At 46.8% G+C, this 22,794-nt stretch overlaps 1 protein-coding gene across 2 annotated transcripts in view; it reads right to left on the bottom strand.

Annotated features, from left to right (window-relative positions):
- Positions 1 to 22,794, bottom strand: part of LOC126213604 (mucin-1-like) — a 329,890-nt gene that overhangs the window by 94,311 nt on the left and 212,785 nt on the right. For both annotated transcript variants that reach the window (XM_049941458.1, XM_049941459.1), the window contains exon 6: positions 21,420 to 21,750. In XM_049941458.1, the coding sequence (XP_049797415.1) occupies positions 21,420 to 21,750 (331 nt within the window). The remainder of the gene's footprint in view (positions 1 to 21,419; positions 21,751 to 22,794) is intronic.

Raw genomic sequence — 22,794 nt, 5'->3', positions numbered from 1 at the left:
CGCGGTTCCATACTGACGCGCCTAGAACCGCTTGGCCACACCGGCCGGCGCAGAAAGGTGGAAGGAGTATATAGAGGGACTATACAAGAGCGATGTTCTTGAGGACGATATTATGGAAATGGAAGAGGATGTAGATGAAGATGAAATGGGATAGAGCACTGAAAGACCTAAGTCGAAATAAGGCCCCGGGAGTAGACAGCATCCCATTGGAACAACTGACGGCCTTGGGAGAGCCACTCCTGACAAAACTCTACGATCTGCTGAGTAAGATGTATGAGACACGCGAAATACCCTCAGACTTCAAGAAGAATATAATAATTCCAATCCCAAAGAAAGCTGGTGTTAACAGATGTGGCAAATTACCGAAGTATCAGTTTAATAAGCCACAGTTGCAAAATACTAACGCGAATTCTTTACAGACGAATGGAAAAACTAGTAGAAGCCGACCTCGGGGAAGATCAGTTTGGATTCCGTAGAAATATGGGAACACGTGAGGCAATACTGACCCTACGACTTATCTTAGAAAATAGATTAAGAAAAGGCAAACCTACGTTTCTAGAATTTGTAGAGAAAGCTTTTCACAATGTTGACTGGAATACTCTCTTTCAAATTCTGAAGGTGGCAGGTGTAAAATACAGGGAGCGAACGGCTATTTACAATTTGTACAGAAACCAGATGGTAGTTATAAGAGTCGAGGGTCATGAAAGAGAAGCAGTGGTTGGGAAGGGAGTGAGACAGGGTTGTAGCCTCGCCCCGATGTTTTTCAATCTGCATATTGAGCAAGCAGTAAAGGAGAGAAAAGAAGAATTTGGAGTAGGTAATAAAATAAAAACTTTGAGGTTCGCCGATGACATCGTAATTCTGTCAGAGACAGCAAAGGACTTGGAAGAGCAGTTGAACGGAATGGACAGTGTCTTGACAGGAGGGTATAAGATGAACATCAACAAAAGCAAAACGAGGATAATGGAATGTAGTCGAATTAAGTCGGGTGATGCTGAGGGAATTAGATTAGGAAATGAGACACTTAATGTAGTAAAGGAGTTTTGCTATTTGGGGAGCAAAATAACTGATGATGGTCGAAGTAGAGAGCATATAAAATGTAGACTGGCAATGGCAAGGAAAGCGTTTCTGAAGAAGAGAAATTTGTTAACAACGAGTATAGATTTAAGTGTCAGGAAGTCGTTTGTGTGTAGTGTAGCCATGTATGGAAGTGAAACGGTACAAGTGTGTCTGAATACACAGTGCACCGAAGACACCTAACGATGGGCATCAGCAGCTGGCGACTGTGCATGTGCCAACTTTAACATCACCACATTGGCAACTACGAGTGAAATCGGCACGTGGCAATCGCCAATGGACGTTGGGGCAATGGCAGAGCGCTGCACGGCCTGATGACTCCCGATACCTACTTCATCAATACAGGGTGTAACAAAAAGAATCACCGAGCGCGGTGGCGCAGTGGCTAGCACACTGGACTCGGATTCGGGAGGACGACGGTTGAATCCCGCGTCCGGCCATCCAGATTTAGGTTTTCCGTGGTTTCCCTAAATCGCTCCAGGCAAATGCCGGGATGGTTCCTTTGAAAGGGCACGGCCGACTTCCTTCCCCATCCTTCCCTAATCCGATGAGACCGATGACCTCGCTGTCTGGTCTCCTCCCCCAAACAATCCGATCCCAAAAGAATCATCAGATTTTGCACGTCTATATTTCTGAAACTAATAAACATATACAATGAATTTTGTTTTTTGATGAACTCGAAATTCAAAAAGTTTTTTTTCGTAACTTTTCATAGGTGTTCAATATGCTCCTCTTGAGATCCACAGCATATGACAGTGCGGTATTCATAGTGTTCCCACACTACAGCGGACATAACTCGAGTTACAGCCTCCACAGCTGCTGTTATGCGATGTCGCAGCTCATTCATTGTTGTTGGTAACGGAGGGACATAAACAAAGTCTATTATCAATCCCCACAAGAAATAATCACATAGTCAGGTCCGGTGACTTCAGAGTCCAATAATTATTGGATTATAATTATTACATTATAATGTAAGGCTGCATCTTATGGTCCAGTGCGACCGATAAATCGTTCAGTAATCTTTCAGTTTAAAAATTCCCACACTTCCAGATGCCAGTGTGGCGGTGCCCCATCCTGTTGGTAAATGAAGTCTTTCGAGTCAGTTTCCAGCTCTGAGAAAAGGAATTTCTCAAGCATATTGTGATATGTGCTTCCGGTCACAGTGTTCTCTGCAAAGAAGAATGGGCCATACACCTTTACCCGTGAAATCCTCTAACAGTCCTACCTGGCAAGGGCCGCAGATTGATGAACACTACTCAAAAATCAATCGAACAAGAGCCATCTTCCGTGGTTGTATTACATATCCTTAAGATTCTTCCTTTGACTCCATCTTCCATCCGCTTTTCCTACTAACTTGTTTATTTGGTCATTCCGCATAGGTTGAAATGGCTCTGAGCACTATGGGACTTAACATCTGAGGTCATCAGTACCGTAGAACTTAGAACTACTTAAACCTAACTAACCTAAGGACATCACACACATCCATGCCCGAGACAGGATTCGAACCTGCGACTGTAGCAGTCGCGCGGTTCCGGACTGTAGCGGCTAGAACCGCTCGGTCACCGCGGCCGGCTCATTCCGCATAGGGTCGCTGTGGATAGTTACCCCTGTATATTTTACAGTAGATATTGTTTCCAGCAGTTTGTCATCAATAGCGTAGTTGTACATCAGTGAAGTTCTTTCCTATGTCTTTTCTATATCTTACATGTATTTGCGGTCGGGGTCACCTGGCAGAGCTAGCACCATTCATTAAACCTGTGCAGGTCATTCTGTAACTCGACACTGTCTTCTGGCATTGCTTCCTTTTTACAGACAACTGCAACATCTGCTAACAGTCTTAAAGAGCTCCCGACGGTTTCTGCTAGATATTTATATGCATTCTAAACAGTAACAGTCCTACCACACTGCCTTGGGGTACTCCGGGAATTAGCTGTCACATCTGCCGATTGTTTTCCCTTAACAGTGGCATACTGAGTACTTTCTGCAAGAAAGTCCCGAATCGAATCACAGATCTGGTCCGATATTCGATAAGCTCGTATTTTTTTTTACTAAACTGCGGTATCAAATGCCTTCCTGAAAGTCAAGGAATACCTCATCAACCTGAGCACCGTTGTCTACAGCACTGTGGATCTCATGTAGCAACGGAGCTAGCTGAGTTTCCAAAGATCCATGTTGATTCATCCACATCTACATTTATACTCCGCAAGCCACCCAACGGTGTGTGGCGGAGGGCACTTTAGGTGCCACTGTCATTACCCCCCTTTCCTGTTCCAGTCGCGTATGGTTCGCGGGAAGAACGACTGTCTGAAAGCCTCCGTGCGCGCTCCAATCTCTCTAATTTTACATTCGAGATCTCCTCGGGAGATATAAGTAGGGGGAAGCAATATATTCGATACCTCATCCAGAAACGCACCCTCTCGAAACCTGGCGAGCAAGCTACACCGCGATGCAGAGCGCCTCTCTTGCAGAGTCTGCCACTTGAGTTTGCTAAACATCTCCGTAACGCTATCACGGTTACCAAATAACCCTGTGACGAAACGCGCCGCTCTTCTTTGGATCTTCTCTATCTCCTCCGTCAACCCGATCTGGTACGGATCCCACACTGATGAGCAATACTCTAGGTCGAACGAGTGTTTTGTAAGCCACCTCCTTTGTTGATGGAATTTTCTAAGCACTCTCCCAATGAATCTCAACCTGGTACCCGCCTTACCAACAAGTAATTTTATATGATCATTCCACTTCAAATCGTTCCGCACGCATACTCCCAGATATTTTACAGAAGTAACTGCTACCAGTGTTTGTTCCGCTATCATATAATCATACAATAAAGGATCCTTCTTTCTATGTATTCGCAATACATTACATTTGTCTATGTTAATGGTCAGTTGCCACTCCCTGCACCAAGTGCCTATCCGCTGCAGATCTTCCTGCATTTCGCTACAGTTTTCTAATGCTGCAACTTCTCTGTATACTACAGCATCATCCGCGAAAAGCCGCATGGGACTTCCGACACTATCTACTAGGTCATTTATATATATTGATTCTTATAGAGGAGATTCCCGCTCTCCAAAAACGGCATAATAAATGACCATAAAACATGTTCCGCAATTTTCGAGCCGATAGACCTCAACTATACAGGCAGAGGTCGACAATTTTGTGCATCTGTCCTGCGGCCCTTCTCGAAAATGGAAATGACCTGCGCCTTTTTCCAGTCACTACCTGAGTTGCTCCAGCGACGTACGACAAACTTCTGCTAGCAGGGGAGCAAGTTCTTTGACACAGTCTTTGTAGAATGTTACTAGTATCTCATCTCGTCCTGATGCCTTTCCAATACCAAGCGATTGTAGTTGCTTTATTCCGCATTCGGTGATCTCAGTATGTGCCATTTCGACGTTGGCTGAAAGAAGGCACCGTATTACGATCGTCCGGGGTGAAACAATTGGGGAAGACCGAATTCACGATTTCGGCCTTCTCTCTGTTACCTTCCGCACTGGTGCCTGCATCGTCCATGAGGGAGTAGATAATATGGAGCCGCTTAGTGATTTTACATTACAGCAAAACCTCCTAGACCAGGGCTTAACAACTGGCCGGATTTGAGCGCGAGTACTCGCGTCTGCTCAGGCACGTGCTCGCGAGCAGGTGCAAGGTCGCCGAGTAGGCAGGGAGGGGAGGGAGGGGAAATGCGCGCGCACGTTTGAATGTGATCTCGCGTTCTTAGCAGATTTAACTAGCCATCTGAATGCTTTGAACATTTTACTACAAGGTAAAGATCTGCTAATTACTCATTTCATAGATCGAATACGAGCTTTTAAAATGAAATTGACACTTTGGGTGAGTCAGCTGGAAACAGGAAACCTAGCTCATTTTCCTAAATTATCATCCATGCAAGATGTTCACAAAGACTGTGAACGTTATTCACATAGTTTAGTTGATCAGCGCTTTCAAGATCTGACAGCACTAGACAGTGATTTTGATCTGTTCTCTCCATATTCAGCGAATATTTAAGAGATTCGTCCTGAGCTGCAGCAAGAAATTATTGACCTGCAGTGTGACAGAGAATACAGAGACAAATTTCAGAACGAGAAAAACATTTTGGAATTCTACAGACACTTCCCTCAGGATAGATTTCCTCATTTGCACAAACTGGCGGCTACAATAATATCAATGTTCGGTTCCACGTATGTTTGTGAACAACTGTTCTCTGCAATGAAATGTAACAAGACGCGCCTGAGAAACGCATTGTCTGATCGAAATTTAAACTGCACGCTGCGCCTAAAATGCACAAGAACAATTACTCCGAACATAGACGCAATTGTAAAGGGCAAAAAGTACAAGATAACCGAGAATCCCACACTTCAGTGACACCTTTTATTGTGTAACAGTTCACAAATTAATACGAATGTAGAGGCACACCCTGCAGGTGGACGCGGATTTACACTGACTGGCGGCAGCTGTCGTGTGCCCCACGTGACTCTCCCCACTCTCCGCTCTGGTCCGGTAGTGGGGGTAGCGTGCTCGCGCTGCTCCGTGCTCGCGTCTTGCTGCTCACACCTTGCTCCGCGAGCACGTATGTTGTGAAGCCCTGTCCTAGACTTTTAGTCACAGCCGTGCGGGATTAGCCGAGCGGTGTGAGGCGCTGCAGTCATGGACTGTGCGGCTGGTCCCGGCAGATGTTCGAGTCCTCCCTCAGGCATGGGTGTGTGTGTTTGTCCTTAGGATAATTTAGGCTAACGAGGGAACCTCCCCATCGCACTCCCCTCAGATTTAGTTATAAGTTGTCACAGTGGATAGGCCTTGAAAAACTGAACACAGATCAATCGAGAAAAGAGGAAGAAGTTGTGTGGAACTATGAAAAAAATAATCAAAATATACAAACCGAATAGTCCATGCGCAAGATATGCAACATCAAGGAGGGCGTTAGTCGAGTACCGCCGTGGTCCTGTGGTTAGCGTGAGCAGCTACGGAGCGAGAGGTCCTTGGTTCAAGTCTTCCCTCAAGTGAAAATTTTAATTTCTTTATTTTCGCGAATTTATGATCTGTCCGTTCGTTCATTGACGTCTCTGTTCACTGTAATAAGTTTAGTGTCTGTGTTTTGCGACCGCACCGCAAAACCGTGCGATTAGTAGACGAAAGGACGTGCCTCTCCTATGGAAACCGAAAACATTTGATCGCAAGGTCATAGATCAACCGATTCCTCCACAGAAAAACATGTCTGATATATTCTATACGACACTGGTGACGGCATGTGCGTCACATGACAGGAATTTGTTGTCGACACACCTAACTTGTATACTTGGCGAATGGGTAAAAAGATTCTTCTAACTTGCCCGATTTAGGTTTTCTTGTAGATGTGATAATGACTCCCAAAAAACTGATGAAAACATAATAGTTTGTCACATAAACTGAAAATAAAAAATTAAAGTTTTCACTCAAGGGAAGACTTGAACCAAGGACCTCTCGTTTCGCAGCTGCTCACGCTAACCAGGGGACCATGACGCTGCGGTGCGGGTATCATCCTTGATGTTGCATATCTTGCGCATGGACTACTCAGTTTATATATTTTGCTCATTTTTTCATAGTTCCACACAACTTCTTCCTGTTTTCTCTATTAATGTGTGTTCAGTTTCTGAAGGCCTATCCACTGTGCCAACTTATAACTAAATCTGAGGGGGGTGCGATGGGGAGGTTCCCTTGTAAGTAGTGTGTAAGCTTAAGGGACTGATCACCTTAGCAGATAAGTCCCATAAGATTTCACACATATTTGAACATTTTTTAAAGATAAAGAAAAGTTTAATAAAAGTGTTGTTGTTATAAACTATGAATGTTCCTTATGTGTCCCGGCCCTCCCGCTCAACAGCAATTGGCTGATGAGGGTGAATTGACCACCACAGAAATAACACCACTTTCTCTGAATGACATCAAATTGCAACAGAATATTATCAGAGAATGGGGAAAACGTATGGCAGAAGAAAAAAATAGTGTGAAAATTGGTCAATAGAAGGCGCTGTATGTGTCAGAATACGCAAATGGAAACACTTGTCATGCGCTCGACCCATTCAAGTTGGTATAAACACGCCTCGTACACGGCATTTCCTCCTTTCGCGTCTGCGACGTTCGACATGGTTGTCTGAATACAGGATCGCGCTCTGCTTGTAAAGCTGTATTGCAAGAGTGATGGCTGTGCGCACGTCGCTCTGCAGAAGTTCCGAACACTGAAGTTTTGAAAGAAGGCGTTGGTCCGATGACTGCCGGGGGCCGGAGAAAATGATTCGGAAATTGGAAAGACGGGTTCTTTTCCTGTGCAACGAGGTAGAGGGAGGAAACGAATTGATCCTACGTCACTGGAAGCAGTGGCCACAGCAATACAGGAGGAGACGAGTGGTGGTCTGCAAACGTGTGGTGCACGGAGAATTGCCGGAGCATTGGACATACCCGTGAGCACGGTGCGTAAAATTCTGCGAAACATCCTTCTTCGCTATCCGTTCAAAATTACTCATGCGCACGAGTTGCTTCCAGTTGAACTGTCAGCAAGAGATACCTTTGCTTTAGAATTTCTTGCTCGCATGGAAGTGGACAATGATTGGTCGTGGATGATTTTGTGGACACACGAAGCCCACTTCCATGTGACAGGATATGTCAATACACAGAATTGTCGGATATGGGCAACGGAAAATCCACACGCAACTCAACCAGTACCACTTCATCCTGAAAAGGCTGTAATAGGTCCATGATTAAGGAATTTGTTGCTAGCGCAGTCGAGCAGATGTAATTTCGATGGCTTGCTCATGCGGTGCCTGCGATATGTAAGGTATAGGAGAATCTCAGGCCAGAGAGCAGTGTAGTCAGCAGTAGGAACTCTGCAGCAGTAGGAGTTTGTGGTAGCTAGCGAGCAGTCTGGTGTATCGTGTTGGCTGGGCCGGTCGTGTGGAGTGATGGCGCTGGCTGAACGATGTAGTATGAGATAAAAGCAGCCTCGCGCATATGTACTATTGCTATATCAAGTCCCATGTAAATGTTTAAAAAAAATCTCTTAATAATAATCTTTCTTATAAAATTTAACTTTTCACAATCATTCATCTTAATTTAAAGAATTTACTAATTTATCCAATCCACGGTAATCCTGATTATTGTAAAGACAAATCAGCTGTTTCTTTTTATACATGACAAATCTATCGGCCAGCATTGCACTGGGCTGTGCTAGAAAAATTTCTTATAGGAGCAGATATATACGCGATATCTGGCGACCTTATTGAGGCAAGAATTTTCATTTTTATTCAGAATGATCTTTCAAGGCCATGACACAGCGCTGCTGACGTCCAAAATCTACCAGTTTAAATTCACAGTCATTATTCAAAGGTCATAAGTGAGCGAGGTTAGTCAAGTGTAACCTCCCCACAAAAGTATTTTCCTAAACCTCCCAACAGTAAAAAATATAATTATATAATTCACATTCACAAGGGGAGGCCGCCAATTGTGAAATTCAGATTCGATTCATACTGCGCATAATAAAAGCTCATGGCCAGAGGTGTAATGTGGCAAAGCACCAAGATGCACGTCTCAGCCCTTGTCGAGAAAATCGTCAGTTAAAAGAAACCGTTGCAGTGAAATACTCTCTACGATTACTAATTTCCTACAGCGTCGTGGCCCAACGGTAAGCGGTCGGGTTCGTAAGTCGCAGGTCGCCGGATCTAATCTCGCGCCATGCAACTTTTTTTTATAATTTGTTTTTTGTAATTCAAATGTACACACACACATATATATAATTCCCGGCAATATGTTGCAACAATTATGCATATAATAAGTTGTTGAAAGTCGTTTGTCGTGGGAAAATAATACTTGAAATAAAACACAATATCACAAATAATATTCAAGTGGATACAAATTATTGAAAAGTATACACTCGCACATAAATAACAATTAGTGACCAGAAGTAGCTGGAGTATCGCACGAACCGGAGTGATAGTTATCATAGAAACATGGAAAGCAGAAAACAGCACGACATCGAGCACATATGATAAACGGTGCGTTTTTACAAGAACAATTGTTTTTCAAATTATCTGTTGGGAAACACACCTGATTGACATTCTGAAAAATTGTTCCATCGTTCGTCAGGTTTGATGCATACCACGCGTATCGTATCATATCGGCAAAAATCGGAGAAGACAATTGGTGGTGGACGAGGGACTGGATTTTTATACAATCGTCTCTGGAGTTGATGTCTCGGTTTCGCTCGATTAAAAAAGTACAATTTTGAAGGCGCTTGATCAAATTTTTCACCTGTCGGTAAAAATACACGTCACACGGTTGGACGAGAGAAGTGCACTTCGGAGGAATGACTTTTATAGTGCACGTTGGTAACTTCTTATCGTCCTGGAATATCTCATTGTATAACGCCGGGTTCGTTTGCCCACCCCAAGTGTCGATCAGAAAGTGAAATTCTTTCTTTTGTACGTATGGTATATACATTTGAATTACAAAAAACAAATAAAAAAAAAGTTGCACGGCGCGAGATTCGATCCGGCGACCTTCGGGCTACAAACCCGACCGCTTACTGTTGCGCCACGACGCTATAGAAAATCGCTTATCAAAGAGAGTATTTCACTGTAATGGTTTCTTTTAACTGTCGATTTTCTCGACAACGGCTGAGAAGTGCATCTTGGTGCTTTGCCACATTACACCTCTGGCCATGAGCTTTTATTATGCGCAGTATGAATCGAATCTGGATTTCACAATTGGCGGCCTCCCCTTGTCAGTGTAACTGCGCAACAGATAAATTCCGTATGCTACCAATAATACAATGTGACTAACCTCGCTCACTTATGACCTTTCAATAATGACTGTGAATTTAAACTGGTAGATTTTGGACGTCAGCACCGCTGCGTCATGGCCCCGAAAGATCATTCTGAATAAAAATGAAAGTTCTTACCTCAATAAGGTCGCCGGATAACGCGTATATATCTGCTCCAAAAGGAAATTTTTCTGGCACAGCCCAGTGCAATGCTGGCCGATAGATTTGTCATGTATAAAAAGAAACAACTGATTTGTCTTTACAATAATCAGGATGACCATGGATAGGAGGAATTAGTAAATTCTTTAAATTGAGATGAATGATTGTGAAAAGTTAAATTTTATAAGAAAGATTATTATTAAGATATTTTTTTTTTAACATTTACATCGGACTTGATATAGCAATAGTACATATGCGCGAGGCTGCTTTTACCTCATACTTCATCGCTTAGGCACCGCCATCACTCCACACGACCGGCCCAGCCAACACGATACACCAGACTGCTAGCTACCACAAACTCCTACTGCTACACAGTTCCTACTGCAGTCAACACTGCTCTCTGGTCTGACATTCTCCTATACCTTACATATCGCAGGCACCGCATGATCAATCCATCGAAATTACATGTGCACGACTGCGCTAGCAACAAATTCCTTAATCATGGAACTCTTACAACGCCACTGTGTGATGGTTCCAGTTTAAGGTGGTCGAACTGTAGCACCCAGGTATTTTAGCTGTGCCTGCGAATCCAGGCAGAGATTGCTGGAACTGTCGTGGTACACCGGCAGTGCCGCACACTTTTTTTTTTTTTCTTTTTCAGGCGTTTCTTCAGAGAATCGGCGGCGGGCAGGTGTTTCCGCGCTCGTGGGAGCTCTCTCCGAATTAAATCTGGCGGAGAAATTTCTGGGGACGGGAAGAGAGATAAGGAGAGAGAGAAAGCAGGGATGGGAAGCAAGAAGCCACGCCGACCTTGGCACCTGCCCGGCGCCGGCTGACTTGCCCTCCCCAGGGAAAGCGCGTGGCGTCCCGTGGCGCCCGCGTAGCGGCGACGTGGACCGTCGCAGCAGGAGAACAGGGGCGCGGGTACAGGATCAGAACCCGGCACCTCCCCCTACACGACAAGTGTTCGTCACGGACATCGTCAGGAGTGCCTCAGGGAAGCGTGACGAGACCACCTCTCTCTCTCTCTCTCTCTGTACACACAAATGATCTCACGGAACGGGTGGGCAGCAATCTGCGCTCGTTTGCTGTAGTGGGATACAACATGGCGTAGACAAAATTTACACTACTGGCCATTAAAATTGCTACACCAAGAAGAAATGCAGATGATAAACGGGTATTCATTGGACAAATGTATTGTACCAGAACTGACATGCGATTACATTTTCACGCACTTTGGGTGCATAGATCCTGAGAAATATGTAGCCATAACAACCACCTCTGGCCGTAATAACGGCCTTGATACGCCTGCGCATTGAGTCAAACAGAGCTTGGATGGCGTGTACAGGTACAGCTGCCCATGCAGCCTCAACACGATACCACAGTTCATCGAGTGACTGGCGTATTGTGACGAGCAAGTTGCTCGGCCACCATTGACCAGACGTTTTCAGTTGGTGAGTGATCTGGAGAATGTGTTGGCCAGGGCAGCAGTCGAACATTTTCTGTATTCAGAAAGGCCCGTACAGGACCTGCAACATGCGGTAGTGCATTATCCTGCTGAAATGTAGGGTTTCGCAGGGATCGAATAAAGGGTAGAGCCACGGGTCGTAACACATCTGAAATGTAACGTCCCCTGTTGAAAGTGCTGTCAGTGCGAACAAGAGGTGACCGAGACGTGTAACCAATGCCACGCCATACCATCAAGCCGGGTGATACGCCAGTATGGCGATGGCGAATACACGCTTCCAATGTGCGTTCACCGCGATGTCACCAAACACGGATGCGACCATCACGATGCTGTAAACGGAACCTGGATTCATCCGTAACAAATGACGTTTTGCCATTCGTGCACCCAGGTTCGTCGTCGAGTACACCATCGCAGGCGCTCCTGTCTGTGATGCAGCGTCAAGGGTAACCGCAGCCATGGTCTCCGAGCTGATAAATTGGTTCAAATGGCTGAGCACTATGGGACTTAACATCTATGGCCATAATTCCCCTAGAATTTAGAACTACTTAAACCTAACTAACCTAAGGACGTCACACAACATCCAGCCATCACTAGGCAGAAAAAATCCCTGACCCCGCCGGGGATCAAATGGTCCAAATGGCTCTGAGCACTATGGGACTTAACATCTGTGGTCATCAGTCCCCTAGAACTTAGAACTACTTAAACCTAACTAACCTAAGGACATCACACACATCCATGCCCGAGGCAGGATTCGAACCTGCGACCGTAGCAGTCGAGCGGTTCCGTACTGAGCGCCTAGAACCGCTAGACCACCGCGGCCGGCCCGCCGGGGATCGAACCCGGGCGCGGGAAGCGAGAACGCTACCGCACGACCACGAGCTGCGGACATCCGAGGTGATAGTCCATCCTGCTGCAACCGTCGGCGAACTGTTCGTGGAGATGGTTGTTGTCTTGCAAACGTCCCCATCTGTTGACTCAGGGATCGCGACGTGGCTGCAGGATCCGTTACAGCCGTGCGGATAAGATGCCTGTCATCTCGACTGCTAGTGATACGAGGCCGTTGGGATCCAGCACAGCGTTCCGTATTACCCTCCTGAACCCACCGATTCCATATTCTGCTAACAGTCGTTGGATCTCGACCAACGCGAGCAGCAATGTCGCGATACGTAAACCGAAATCGCGATAGGCTGCAGTCCGACCTTTATCAAAGTCGGAAACGTGATGGTACGCATTTCTCCTCGTTACACGAGGCAGCACAACAACTTTTCACCAGGCAACGCCGGTCAACTGCTGTTTGTGTATGAGAATTCTGTTGGAAACTTTCCTCATGTCAGCACGTTGTAGGTGTCGCCACCGGCGCCAACCTTGTGTGAATGCTTTGAAAAGCTAATCATTTGCATATCACAGCATCTTCTTCCTGTCGGTTAAATTTCGCGTCAGTAGCACGTCATATTCGTGGTGTAGCAATTTTAATGGCCAGTAGTGTAAATGCGGACACTTCAGGTTAGGTTTTACCGTGGTTCTCATTGATACCGAATGAAACAACAAGTTCACTGTTCGATGGCATTTAGGGATTGTAGCCGGATCACGTTAACTTCTTGCCACGATATTTTGGCTGGCCATCACCAGTGACGGACACTCACCTGAAGATGGTTGGACGATCGCCAGCCGAAATACCGTGGCAAGAAGTCAACGTGATCCGGCTACAATCCCGAAATGTCATTGAACTTTCAGTATGCCGGGAAAACTTCAAGAATCACAACCAGTTCACTGTCACCAGTCACTGTTTAATTATATCCGCAACGCGTTTCGAAAGCTTAAACCTCCATCATCAGGTGGATTAACATGCGTTAGTATCACATGTGTGTGCGTTGTGTTACGATCTTTGGGGGAGCTCGTGGCACTGTCTAGCGGTGAAACCAGAACACTATTTCAGAACACGGTTTTGGCAAGGCTTTTGACTAAAAAACTGAACATGTATCCAAAGGGGAAACTAAAACAATTATCTTTGAATCTCAGCCAAAACTGTTATTTATGTATACAATTTTACCACTCGTGGGCAACATAATTATTGTACTTAAAGTTTGCAACATGTCACGTGATTGCACAAGCGAGTATAAAATTTAAGTTACACAGGGTGTTCATTTTAACTGAAAATACTGAAATATGTCGAAAATACATATCAGATCACTAAAAAAAAATTATACAAATGAAATGACACGATTTCAGAGTCTTTACTGGTCTCATACAGATATGATTTTACGTGTATAGACTAAAGTGGCATGTGAAAATTTGTGCCAAGGCCGGAAATCGAACCATTGTCTCCTGGTTACGAGGCAGGTGCGTTAGCCTCGACGCCACCTTCGCACAGCGGTTCACACAGCTGCAGTTGTCCAAACCGCTATGCCCAGGCGGCTTAGGCACTATTGCACGCGCCTAGTATGCAGGTGTAGTAGCAACGTCTTTCTAAACAATGTCTTCTACAAATCCCCACAAGAAAAAAATCCAGAGACGTCAAGTGTGGCGCACGAGCCGGCCACGACACATCTCCTCCGCGTCCAATCCAACGATTTGGGAATTGTCTCTGCAACTCATTTCTAGCCATCAGCGAAAAATGTGTCTGACACCCATTGTGTAGATACCACTTTCTGTTCCTTGTTCCTGACGGTAATTCTTCCAATATCACACCTAATTTTTCTTGCAGGAATGTGGTGTACTTCCTACCATTAAAATCTCCTGAAATAGGGGCCTATAATTCTGCCCTCCAGAACCCCACACCACACATTCACTGACGACGTTTTTTGATGTGCAACTTGCCGCAGCCAACATGGATTTTCAGTTGCCCAATAATGCACGTTATGCAAATTAACATTTCCATGGTTCGTGAATGTAGCCTCGTCAGCAAATACACTCCTGGAAATTGAAATAAGAACACCGTGAATTCATTGTCCCAGGAAGGGGAAACTTTATTGACACATTCCTGGGGTCAGATACATCACATGATCACACTGACAGAACCACAGGCACATAGACGCAGGCAACAGAGCATGCACAATGTCGGCACTAGTACAGTGTATATCCACCTTTCGCAGCAATGCAGGCTGCTATTCTCCCATGGAGACGATCGTAGAGATGCTGGATGTAGTCCTGTGGAACGGCTTGCCATGCCATTTCCACCTGGCGCCTCAGTTGGACCAGCGTTCGTGCTGGACGTGCAGACCGCGTGAGACGACGCTTCATCCAGTCCCAAACATGCTCAATGGGGGACAGATCCGGAGATCTTGCTGGCCAGGGTAGTTGACTTACACCTTCTAGAGCACGTTGGGTGGCACGGGATACATGCGGACGTGCATTGTCCTGTTGGAACAGCAAGTTCCCTTGCCGGTCTAGGAATGGTAGAACGATGGGTTCGATGACGGTTTGGATGTACCGTGCACTATGCAGTGTCCCCTCGACGATCACCAGTGGTGTACAGCCAGTGTAGGAGATCGCTCCCCACACGATGATGCCGGGTGTTGGCCCTGTGTGCCTCGGTCGTATGCAGTCCTGATTGTGGCGCTCACCTGCACGGCGCCAAACACGCATACGACCATCATTGGCACCAAGGCAGAAGCGACTCTCATCGCTGAAGACGACACGTCTCCATTCGTCCCTCCATTCACGCCTGTCGCGACACCACTGGAGGCGGGCTGCACGATGTTGGGGCGTGAGCGGAAGACGGCCTAACGGTGTGCGGGACCGTAGCCCAGCTTCATGGAGACGGTTGCGAATGGTCCTCGCCGATACCCCAGGAGCAACAGTGTCCCTAATTTGCTGGGAAGTGGCGGTGCGGTCCCCTACGGCACTGCGTAGGATCCTACGGTCTTGGCGTGCATCCGTGCGTCGCTGCGGTCCGGTCCCAGGTCGACGGGCACGTGCACCTTCCGCCGACCACTGGCGACAACATCGATGTACTGTGGAGACCTCACGCCCCACGTGTTGAGCAATTCGGCGGTACGTCCACCCGGCCTCCCGCATGCCCACTATACGCCCTCGCTCAAAGTCCGTCAACTGCACATACGGTTCACGTCCACGCTGTCGCGGCATGCTACCAGTGTTAAAGACTGCGATGGAGCTCCGTATGCCACGGCAAACTGGCTGACACTGACGGCGGCGGTGCACAAATGCTGCGCAGCTAGCGCCATTCGACGGCCAACACCGCGGTTCCTGGTGTGTCCGCTGTGCCGTGCGTGTGATCATTGCTTGTACAGCCCTCTCGCAGTGTCCGGAGCAAGTATGGTGGGTCTCACACCGGTGTCAATGTGTTCTTCTTTCCATTTCCAGGAGTGTATAACTACACATTGATCTTGTCAAAAGCCGAGAAGCGATTCTTCTTAGTGTTTTAGTCTCTGGGAATCTCTGGGTATACTCTGTGATTTGTATGTTGTTGAGATGTATATATGACATATTATTTCTATAATAAAGTGACATTAGTTCGTTCTATCTCGTGAGATTTTTTTTTAAATTGCTTAAAAAGTGTGATTAGTTCGATCTATCTCGTGAGTTTTTTTTTAAGAAAGAATACTAATTCAGCTACTGAACCATCTATATCTTCTATGGGTTGTAGGGGTTCCGACCCCTGGGGAGGTGGGTGGGTTTTCATGCATGGCTGTCTTCACTTACACGCATCAGCTACGTCAGGCGGGTGACCTTGAACGAGTTTGGCCTGGCAGCCGCTAGGGCTCGGCGGATCGTTGACATTCTCCGTAAATGAGAGGCGTATCGACTTGTTCTTCGTAGGAGTACATCATTCACATTCGTTCTATTCCATGATACTAGTCTTACCATTCCTGTTAGTAGAATGAAGGCTTTCACGACCGGGTGACATGGCTGTTGATATACTTTCCGGGATGTGAGGTCGTGGTCCAAGAACTTTTCTGCTCGTTACGTTTCGTCCAGGACTGCGCCTGCCGTGGTGTATTCGTCCAGCGCAGTCCTGGACGAAACGTAACGAGCAGAAAAGTTCTTGGACCACGACCTCACATCCCGGAAAGTATATCAACAGCCATTCCTGTTAGTGTTGTATTGCTAAACCGTCGAATGGTGTTTACAGGTCAATGGAACGTTAGACGGATACGCCGTATTCAGCGAATATTTAGTATTTGCACCATATAGGAGAGAAAATAGTCAGAGCATGTGCTTCGATAAGTGCCGAAGTGATAAGGAATACCACTTAATCCATCATAAGATCATTTCAGCACTGCATTGATACCAGAGGTCATCACTTCGAACACCTTATGTAATAGGTCGTTCATGCCACCTTTTTGACCTTCGTTGACCTTCAAAGACCTTACTGTTACACATCATTAGATTCGTCTCGATACGCGCTATCAGAAAATAAGTACCAAACTATATCATCCCATTTAAAAAAAGCAAAGTTCGTATCTCTGACGCGACCCAACCTAGAAACAAAAAACCAACGTCATATTAATTTACACTACTGGCCATTAAAATTGCTACACCACGAAGATGACGTGCTACAGACGCGAAATTTTACAGACAGGAAAAAGATGCTGTGATATGCAAATGAGTAGCTTTTCAGAGCATTCACACGAGTTTGGCGCCAGTGGCGACACCTACAAAGTGCTGACACGAGGAAAGTTTCCAACCGATTTCTCACACACAAACAGCAGTTGACCGGCGTTGCCTGGTGAAACGTTGTTGTGATGCCTCGTGTGAGGAGGAGAAGTGCGTACCATCACGTTTCCGACTTTGATAAAGGTCAGATTGTAGCCTATCGCGATTGCGGTTTATCGTATTGCGACATTGCTGCTCGCGTTGGTTGAGATCCAATGACTGTTAGCAGAATATGGAATCGGTGAGTTCAGGAGGGTAATACTGAATGCCATGCTGGATCCCAACGGCCTCGTATCACTAGCAGTCGAGATGACAGGCATCTTATCCGCATGGCTGTAACGGATCGTGCAGCCACGTCTCGATTCCTGAGTCAACAGATGGGGACGTTTGCAAGACAACAACCATCTGGACGAACAGTTCGACGACGTTTGGAGCAGCACGGACTATCAGCCCGGTGACCGTGGCTGCGGTTACCGTTGACGCTGCATCACAGACAGGAGCGCCTGCGATGGTGTACTCAACGACGAACCTGCGTGCACGAATGGTAAAACGTCAGTGTTTCGGATGAATCCAGGTTCTGTTTACAGCATCATGATGGTCGCATCCGTGTTTGGCGACATTGCGGTGAACGCACATTGGAAGCGTGTATTCGTCATCGCCATACTGGCGTATCACCCCCGCGTGATGGTATGGGGTGCCATTGGTTACACGTCTCGGTCACCTCTTGTTCACATTGACGGCACTTTGAACAGTGGACGTTACATTTCAGATGTGTTACGACCCGTGGCTCTATCCTTCATTCGATCCCTGCGAAACCCTACAGTTCAGCAGGATAATGCACGACGACATGTTGCAGGTCCTGTACAGGCCTTTGTGGATACAGAAAATGTTCGACTGCTGCCCTGGCCAGGACATTCTCCAGATCTCTCACCAATTGAAAACGTCTGGCCAATGGTGGCCGAGCAACTGGCTCGTCAGAATACGCCAGTCACTACTCTTGGTGAACTGTGGTATCGTGTTGAAGCTGCATGGGCAGCTGTACCTGTACACGCCATCCGAGCTCTGTTTGACTCAATGCCCAGGTGTATCAAGGCCGTTATGACGGTCAGAGGTTGATGTTCTGGGTACTTATTTCTCAGGATCTATGCACCCAAAGTGCGTGAAAATGTAATCACATGTCAGTTCTAGTATAATATATTTGTCCAATGAATACCCGTTTATCATCTGCATTTCTTCTTGGTGTAGTAATTTTATTGGCCAGTTGTGTATTAAAAAAAAGTAGGCTGTATCCGTCCCAAAGTGTATTAGACTATCATGTAAATATTTGAAACACTTCGGTCAAGAACGTATCTTTGTACAGGATGTAACAAAAATGTACGGCAAAAATTGCAGGACACGTTCCTCACACGTAGATGAAGAAATTATGTTAAATGATCATGGATCTCGAAATGCTTTGTTTCCATGTTACTACTCATTTTCCCAACTCTTTAATCGTGGAAAAAAACACACTAACAGAACGCCCCATCATACCACATGTAACTTTTTCTCACAGGCGATGTTCAAAGTGCCCTCGGTGCAGCCCGCATTCACTCGCCGCCGTAATGAATCTCCGAGGTGCTGATGTGTTCCTGGAGCTCTGTGTGTGGTTACGTGGCCTTCTATAATACGGACACGGAGACTCTTAATATTCTGTAGTGGTATTCCGTACACAAGAGCTTTCAAATGCCCCCAAAAACAAAATTCCAATGGGTTTAGGTACAGAGAAGAAAATGGTTCAAATGGCTCTGAGCACTATGGGACTTAACTTCTGAGGTCATAAGTCCCCTAGAACTCAGAACTACTTAAACCTAACTAACCTAAGGACATCACACACATCCATGCCCGAGGCAGGATTCGAACCTGCGACCGTAGCAGTCGCGCGGTTCCGAACTGAAGAGCCTAGAACCGCTTGGCCACCGCGGCCGGCTTAGGTCCAGAGAGAGTAAAGGCCAAGCAACCGATCCACGTCTACGTATTCATCTGTAACCGAATCTGTTATTTGGAAGCCAACGGACATTAATACTAAAATGAGGAAGTGCTCCATCGTGCATGAAGTGTATGTTTTATTCGCACAGCTAAAGTCACACCTGCTACATCTACATATATACTCCGCTAGCCAACAAGCGGTGTGTGGCGGAGGGCACAATTCGCGCCAAAGTCATATTCCCCCACCCCCACCCCCTCTGTTCCACTCGCGGATCGCGCGAGGGAAAGACGACTGTCTGAACGCCTCAGTACGGGCTCTTATTTCCCTTATCTTTGAATGGCGATCATTGCGCGATTTGAAAGTTGGTGGTAATAGTATTTGCTCTACATCCTCGGTGAAGATCGGATTTCGTAATTTAGTGAGCAACCCCTTCCACTTTGCGCGCCGTCTACCTGCGCCTGTGTCCCACTTCAAACTTTCTATGAGACTTTGGGACCTTCTCAATCTCTTGAATCAGACCCAACTGGTAAGGGTCCCATACAGACGAACAATACTCCAAGACTGGACGAACTAACGTATTGTAAGCAATTTCCTTTGTTGAAGGACTGCATCGCTTCAGGATTCTAACAATAAACCATAATCTAGACTTCGCCTTACCCGTTACTTGCGTAATCTGATCATTCCATTTGAGATCATTTCGAATAGTCACACCCAGGTACTTGACGGATGTTACCGCTTCCAAAGACTGATCATTTATTTTGTACTCGTACATCAATGGGAATTTTCGCCTTGTTATACGTAGTAGGTTACACTTACTAATATTGAGAAATAACTTCAATTTATTTTCTGCAAATTCTCACTGATTTGTTCACAACTTTCGTGTGATACTACTTTCGTGTAGACTACAGCATCATCGGCAAACAGTCTAATGCCGCTGTCAATACCATCAACCTGATCGTTTATGTAAATCGTAAAAAACAGCGGACCTATTTCGCTGCCCTGGGGCACACCTGATGTTAACGCTTGTTTCTGTTGAAGTCACCGAAAGTCGAGGAATATGGCATCAACTCGGGAGCCGGTATCTAGAGTCTGTTGTATGTCATGCACAAAGACGGCCAGCTGTGTCTCGCATGACCGCTGTTTCCTAAAACCGTGCTGGTTTCTGCAGATGACCTTCTCAGAGTCTAGAAAGGTCATTATGTCTGAACACAAAATATGTTCCACGATTCTAAAACAAATCGATGTCAGTGAAGTTGGCCGGTAGTTATGTGCATCCGATTTTCTACCCTTTTTATAGGTTGCTATGACCTGGGCCTTCTTCCAGTCCCGTAGAACTTTCCGCTGTTCCAATGATTTCTGATAGATAATGGATAAGAATGGTGCTATATTTGTAGCATAGTCAACATAAAACAGATCAGATGGAATATTTTCTACGAAATTATAACTTTGTCCGTTGAGCCTGGGTGGGAGAAAGTGATACCCTACCAAACAGTCACCAACAATGCCGGCCCAAGCACTGAAAAGAAATCTTTTCGTGAGCATTGAAGTACTTGACAATTGGGAAAACTCACCCGCGCGGGGTAGCCGCGCGGTTTAGGGGACCTTGTCACGGTTCGCGCGGCTCACCCCGTCGGAGGTTCGAGTTTTTGGCTGGTTCAAATGGCTCTGAGCACTATGGGACTTAACTTCTGAGGTCATCAGTCCCCTAGAACTTAGAACTACTTAAACCTAACTAACCTAAGGACATCACACACATCCATGCCCGAGGCAGGATTCGAACCTGCGACCATAGCGGTCTCGCGGTTCCAGACTGCAGCGCCAGAACCGCGCGGCCACTTCGGCCGGCTTCGAGTTTTTCCTCGGGCACGGGTGTATCTGTCGTTCTTAGCGTAAGGTAGTTTAAGTTAGATTAAGTAGTGTGTAAGCTTAGGGACCGATGACCTGAGCAGTTTGGACCCATAGAACTTATACCAAATTTCCAAATTTTGGGAAAACTTACAATCTGATCTAGTTAAAACTCGTTGGAGAAAATGAGTTGTAACATGGAAACAAAGCGTTTCTAGATCCATGTTCATACAACGTAATTTCATCGTCTACATGTGGGGAATGTGTCCTGTAATTTGTGCTCTACATTTTTGTTACACACTGTATGGTAGTACGGGTAACTATCAATATTTCAAAGTATTGACACTTCCCTTTCGGTACTTTCACGACTACAACACTTTATTGCGATACTACTCGTGAGTGACCGATACGCTTCCGTCGGTACCGCTTCCCTAGCCGAAACCCGCCTGAAGTGTAGGCAGAGGGATTCGAACCCAGGACTAGGAGTGCAGCGTACGTACCTGCCGCCTTCGCCGTCCTCTCGGTCCTTCCTGTGGCCGTGCTTGCGGACGGAGTTCACCGCCGGCGGCGCCGGAGGCGGCGGGGGAGGCGGAGGTGGCGTCGTGGTGGTGGTAGTGGTCGTGGTGGTGGGCTCCGGGGTGGTCGTGGTGGTGGTTGTGGTCGTCGTGGTCGTGGTGGTGGTGCTGGTGGTCGTGGAGGATGAGCTGGTGGTGTCGGAGCTGGCGGCATCGGGGGCGGCGTCGGGGGCGGCGGACGAGTCTGCCTCCGCCGTGTCGTCGTCGTCGTAGTAGTAGTAGACGTACTCGTACTCATAGTCCTGCCCGTTTGGTCCTGCAAGTAGGGGGACAGCGAGGGTTTCTAACTTGACCTGTACAGCCAGCCTCAGAATGATCTCTTATCACTTAAATGTACAAAGGCCCCAACAGTTATAAAGCAACAATTTTCCAAGAAAAATTAAGAAACACTATATGCAATTGTCCTCAAAGTCTGGGTGCGTAAGAGATTCTAATAAATTCTAATAAATATGCTGTATTTTACAAACATTATGGAGTGTAGCCATGTATGGAAGTGAAACATGGACGATAAATACACTCCTGGAAATGGAAAAAAGAACACATTGACACCGGTGTGTCAGACCCACCATACTTGCTCCGGACACTGCGAGAGGGCTGTACAAGCAATGATCACACGCACGGCACAGCGGACACACCAGGAACCGCGGTGTTGGCCGTCGAATGGCGCTAGCTGCGCAGCATTTGTGCACCGCCGCCGTCAGTGTCAGCCAGTTTGCCGTGGCATACGGAGCTCCATCGAAGTCTTTAACACTGGTAGCATGCCGCGACAGCGTGGACGTGAACCGTATGTGCAGTTGACGGACTTTGAGCGAGGGCGTATAGTGGGCATGCGGGAGGCCGGGTGGACGTACCGCCGAATTGCTCAACACGTGGGGCGTGAGGTCTCCACAGTACATCGATGTTGTCGCCAGTGGTCGGCGGAAGGTGCACGTGCCCGACGACCTGGGACCGGACCGCAGCGACGCACGGATGCACGCCAAGACCGTAGGATCCTACGAAGTGCCGTAGGGGACCGCACCGCCACTTCCCAGCAAATTAGGGACACTGTTGCTCCTGGGGTATCGGCGAGGACCATTCGCAACCGTCTCCATGAAGCTGGGCTACGGTCCCGCACACCGTTAGGCCGTCTTCCGCTCACGCCCCAACATCGTGCAGCCCGCCTCCGGTGGTGTCGCGACAGGCGTGAATGGAGGGACGAATGGAGACGTGTCGTCTTCAGCGATGAGAGTCGCTTCTGCCTCGGTGCCAATGATGGTCGTATGCGTGTTTGGCGCCGTGCAGGTGAGCGCCACAATCAGGA

This window comes from Schistocerca nitens, chromosome 11, assembly GCF_023898315.1.
Source record: "Schistocerca nitens isolate TAMUIC-IGC-003100 chromosome 11, iqSchNite1.1, whole genome shotgun sequence".
Classification (NCBI taxonomy): Eukaryota; Metazoa; Arthropoda; class Insecta; order Orthoptera; family Acrididae; genus Schistocerca; species Schistocerca nitens.
The sequence above is the reverse complement of the archived record's forward strand: the minus strand, read 5'-3'. Positions and strand labels throughout refer to the sequence as shown.